This window comes from Pecten maximus, chromosome 19 (assembly GCF_902652985.1).
Source record: "Pecten maximus chromosome 19, xPecMax1.1, whole genome shotgun sequence".
Classification (NCBI taxonomy): Eukaryota; Metazoa; Mollusca; class Bivalvia; order Pectinida; family Pectinidae; genus Pecten; species Pecten maximus.
Window position 1 is genome coordinate 20,991,124 of NC_047033.1, and position 2,588 is coordinate 20,993,711.

The 2,588-nt window shown below is 39.9% G+C and overlaps 2 protein-coding genes across 2 annotated transcripts; both read right to left on the reverse strand.

Annotated features, from left to right (window-relative positions):
- Positions 1 to 210: 210 nt before the first annotated feature.
- LOC117317467 (3-[(3aS,4S,7aS)-7a-methyl-1,5-dioxo-octahydro-1H-inden-4-yl]propanoyl:CoA ligase-like) lies at positions 211 to 1,074 on the reverse strand. Its single transcript, XM_033872278.1, has 2 exons — positions 970 to 1,074; positions 211 to 780 (listed from the first exon to the last, which is right to left on the reverse strand). The coding sequence occupies exons 1-2, from the start codon at positions 1,072 to 1,074 to the stop codon at positions 211 to 213; spliced, it is 675 nt and encodes a 224-aa protein (XP_033728169.1).
- Positions 1,071 to 1,697, reverse strand: LOC117317468 (3-[(3aS,4S,7aS)-7a-methyl-1,5-dioxo-octahydro-1H-inden-4-yl]propanoyl:CoA ligase-like). The gene has a single exon (XM_033872279.1). The coding sequence runs from the start codon at positions 1,695 to 1,697 to the stop codon at positions 1,071 to 1,073; it is 627 nt and encodes a 208-aa protein (XP_033728170.1).
- Between the last annotated feature and the right edge of the window lie 891 nt (positions 1,698 to 2,588).

Below are 2,588 nucleotides of genomic sequence, written 5' to 3' on the forward strand. Positions count from 1 at the left end.
TGTGAATATTCCTAGTATATGCTTAACGAATGTACAGTTTTTGTGGAAACGGCCTTCTATTTGCCAAGATCAAGCGATATTTAGTCGTTCTAACAAAACCTTGTCTGTTTTCTCGTTAGCAAGTCTTGGAAAGGACTCAAACCTGACAAAGTAGGAAGGTGTACTGCCTAACACATTATCCCCAAGGACATCGCGACATTTCGGGTCTAATTAAGGTTCTGTTGTATCTACCCCATCTTTTAGTATGTAACAAGCGCATACTTCTTCAAAAAGGCGGCTGTCCGGTACGGAGATCACTACAATTTCTCTTACATCGGAGAGTTTTGAAATAGCTGCTTCGACTACGCTTGGAAAAACCTTCAATCCTCCTCTTTTGATGACGTCATTAGCTTTTCCTTTGAACATTGACTTGCATTCATTTGTAATTAACCCTATATCACCGGTTCGGAACCAGCCCCCATCCACAAAGGAAGCTTCATTGAGCCCCGGTGCGTCACGGTAGGACTTCAAAATCGACGAAGATCTGACAAGAATTTCCCCGACATGACCAAGATCCAACGTTTCACTTCTATCGCCAATAATTTTGACTTCATAGCCTGGAAACAAGGAGCCGATATTCCCGTCCTCTATTTCTGGTGTAAGCTCAGTGAAACACACTCCTCCAACTTCAGTAGTTCCGTAGCAAACAAATAATTTATCAGTACATTGACCACAAACTTCAGTGAGATGTCTGTCAATCAGTTGTCCTCCCGTAGAAATGGCGTACAACTTGTAGCCTTGCTTTCGAATGGAGTTGATATTAGTAATAATATCAATCAAAGCATAGGGCAACAAAAATGCACTTGTGCACTGCTCAGTCACTATGATGTCCCAAATGGCAAGACTGTTTTCCTTTTCAAGCCGATTGCGGTGTCAAGAAACACTCGCTTAATTAGTTCCGCTTAGGAAACTAAACACTGGAGAACCTACGACCCAAGAGAACGGGCGGTCATTGTAGCATGGTCCTTGTGGCCGGTCGCCAGCTGCTCCCAAAAACGCGATGTAAGAAGCATTGGCGATTGATAAATGAGTCATTTCAGCCATTTTTGGAACCCCTGTTGAGCGGAAGTGGTAAAAATCAAGGCGCTACTCTCTGGTTGTATTGTTGGCAATGAGACTGCTGCCTGGGTGGCTGTCAGAACTACACCGTCTAAAGACGGAAGGGAAGACAGTGTTGATTTATGTAGTAACAGAATTGTCGGTTTGTCGTGCGAAGAATCCCTCCTGCTGACGTACTCTTCCATGTCTGAAATGTACTTTTTGTCCGTTCCGGGATCAAGCAGGATAGCTTTGCTTTTTGTAGACTTCAGTTCCTTTACCGTTTCAGCGAACGACTCCGATGTTTTATGTATATGGACAGCAACAGCTCCTGTAGACATGATTGCGAACACACCAATTATCCACTCAATGGAGTTTGTGCCAATAATGGCCACGCTGTCTCCTAACCTGATCCCCTTACTGATGAGATACTTAGCGATGTATGTCGACCTCTTCAACAGTTCAACATATGTCAATGACCTTCGTTCGCCGTCTACAGATTTCTGAATGTACATTTCCTTTTCAGGAGTCTCATATGCCTTTTCTCGTAAGACGTCAATTATTGACTTGTATTTGACGCAGACAGGATCGGGACATGAAAGGTAACACAGTTCTGCCATTGTTAGATCGATGTTTAAAAAATCAATAATAGGGAATCAGAAGTAATAATAAGTAATAAAAGGAGGGAACTTGATAAAATGATTGATTTGTACTGATTTTTTTGTAAAACATCAAAAGATACATGTCTATGTTACAAGTATATGACTTGGACAAAGCAATCATGCAATGAAGATAATCGAATCCGAATTAAAAAAAAACAACATTATCACTCCACATTCATATACTTCTTAACGTGTGAGTAAACTACAAGACAACACGGAATCGCTAGCACGATAGGACAAATGTTCATTCTAAGAATATGTAGGAATATCACAATTGGGTTTCTAAAAAAAGAAAGTTAGTAAATATATCACAGCATACTTACTTGATTTTAATATTTCATTCGTATTGATCAAAAATGATGATGCAGCGAACAATTTGTAACCTATGACTATTTGAGCATTTTCGATTGTCCAATAAAAAAGTCCGTAGTTTGTCCAATCAAAAAATCCGTAGATCGCCCAATCGTCTGACGTAAAACAAAACAATAACAAAATCAGTATCCATTTTCTGGTGAGAAAACGTGATACTGCAGGAGTATTCACTAAAACACATGCTTGTGTTAAAAGTATGTATGTATGTTTTTGTCAAGGTCCCACAGATAAAAACAGAAGTCATTGTAAATCCTATATATTACTTTACATTACACAACTCACGCGATACATGTACAATTTGTACTTGAATTACTAACGTAATGGAAACTCTAGACACAGGACCACGAGTACTGGTGTTCCACGTAGTCATGGCAGAAATGGTAAAATAGTCCTGCAGTCTGGTATGAAACTTTACAAAAGACGAATATACCTGCTTGTTTACATTAGGATGAGGTACATCGGGCTGCAGTGATATGA

Coding starts and splice junctions, on each gene's coding strand:
- LOC117317468 (XM_033872279.1), bottom strand. CDS start 1,697: ATGGCAGAACTGTGTTACCTTTCATGTCCCGATCCTGTCTGCGTCAAA.
- LOC117317467 (XM_033872278.1), bottom strand. CDS start 1,074: ATGACTCATTTATCAATCGCCAATGCTTCTTACATCGCGTTTTTGGGA. Junction 781..969: donor ACCGCCCGTTCTCTTGGGTC/GTAGGTTCTCCA, acceptor TCCATTCGAAAG/CAAGGCTACAAGTTGTACGC.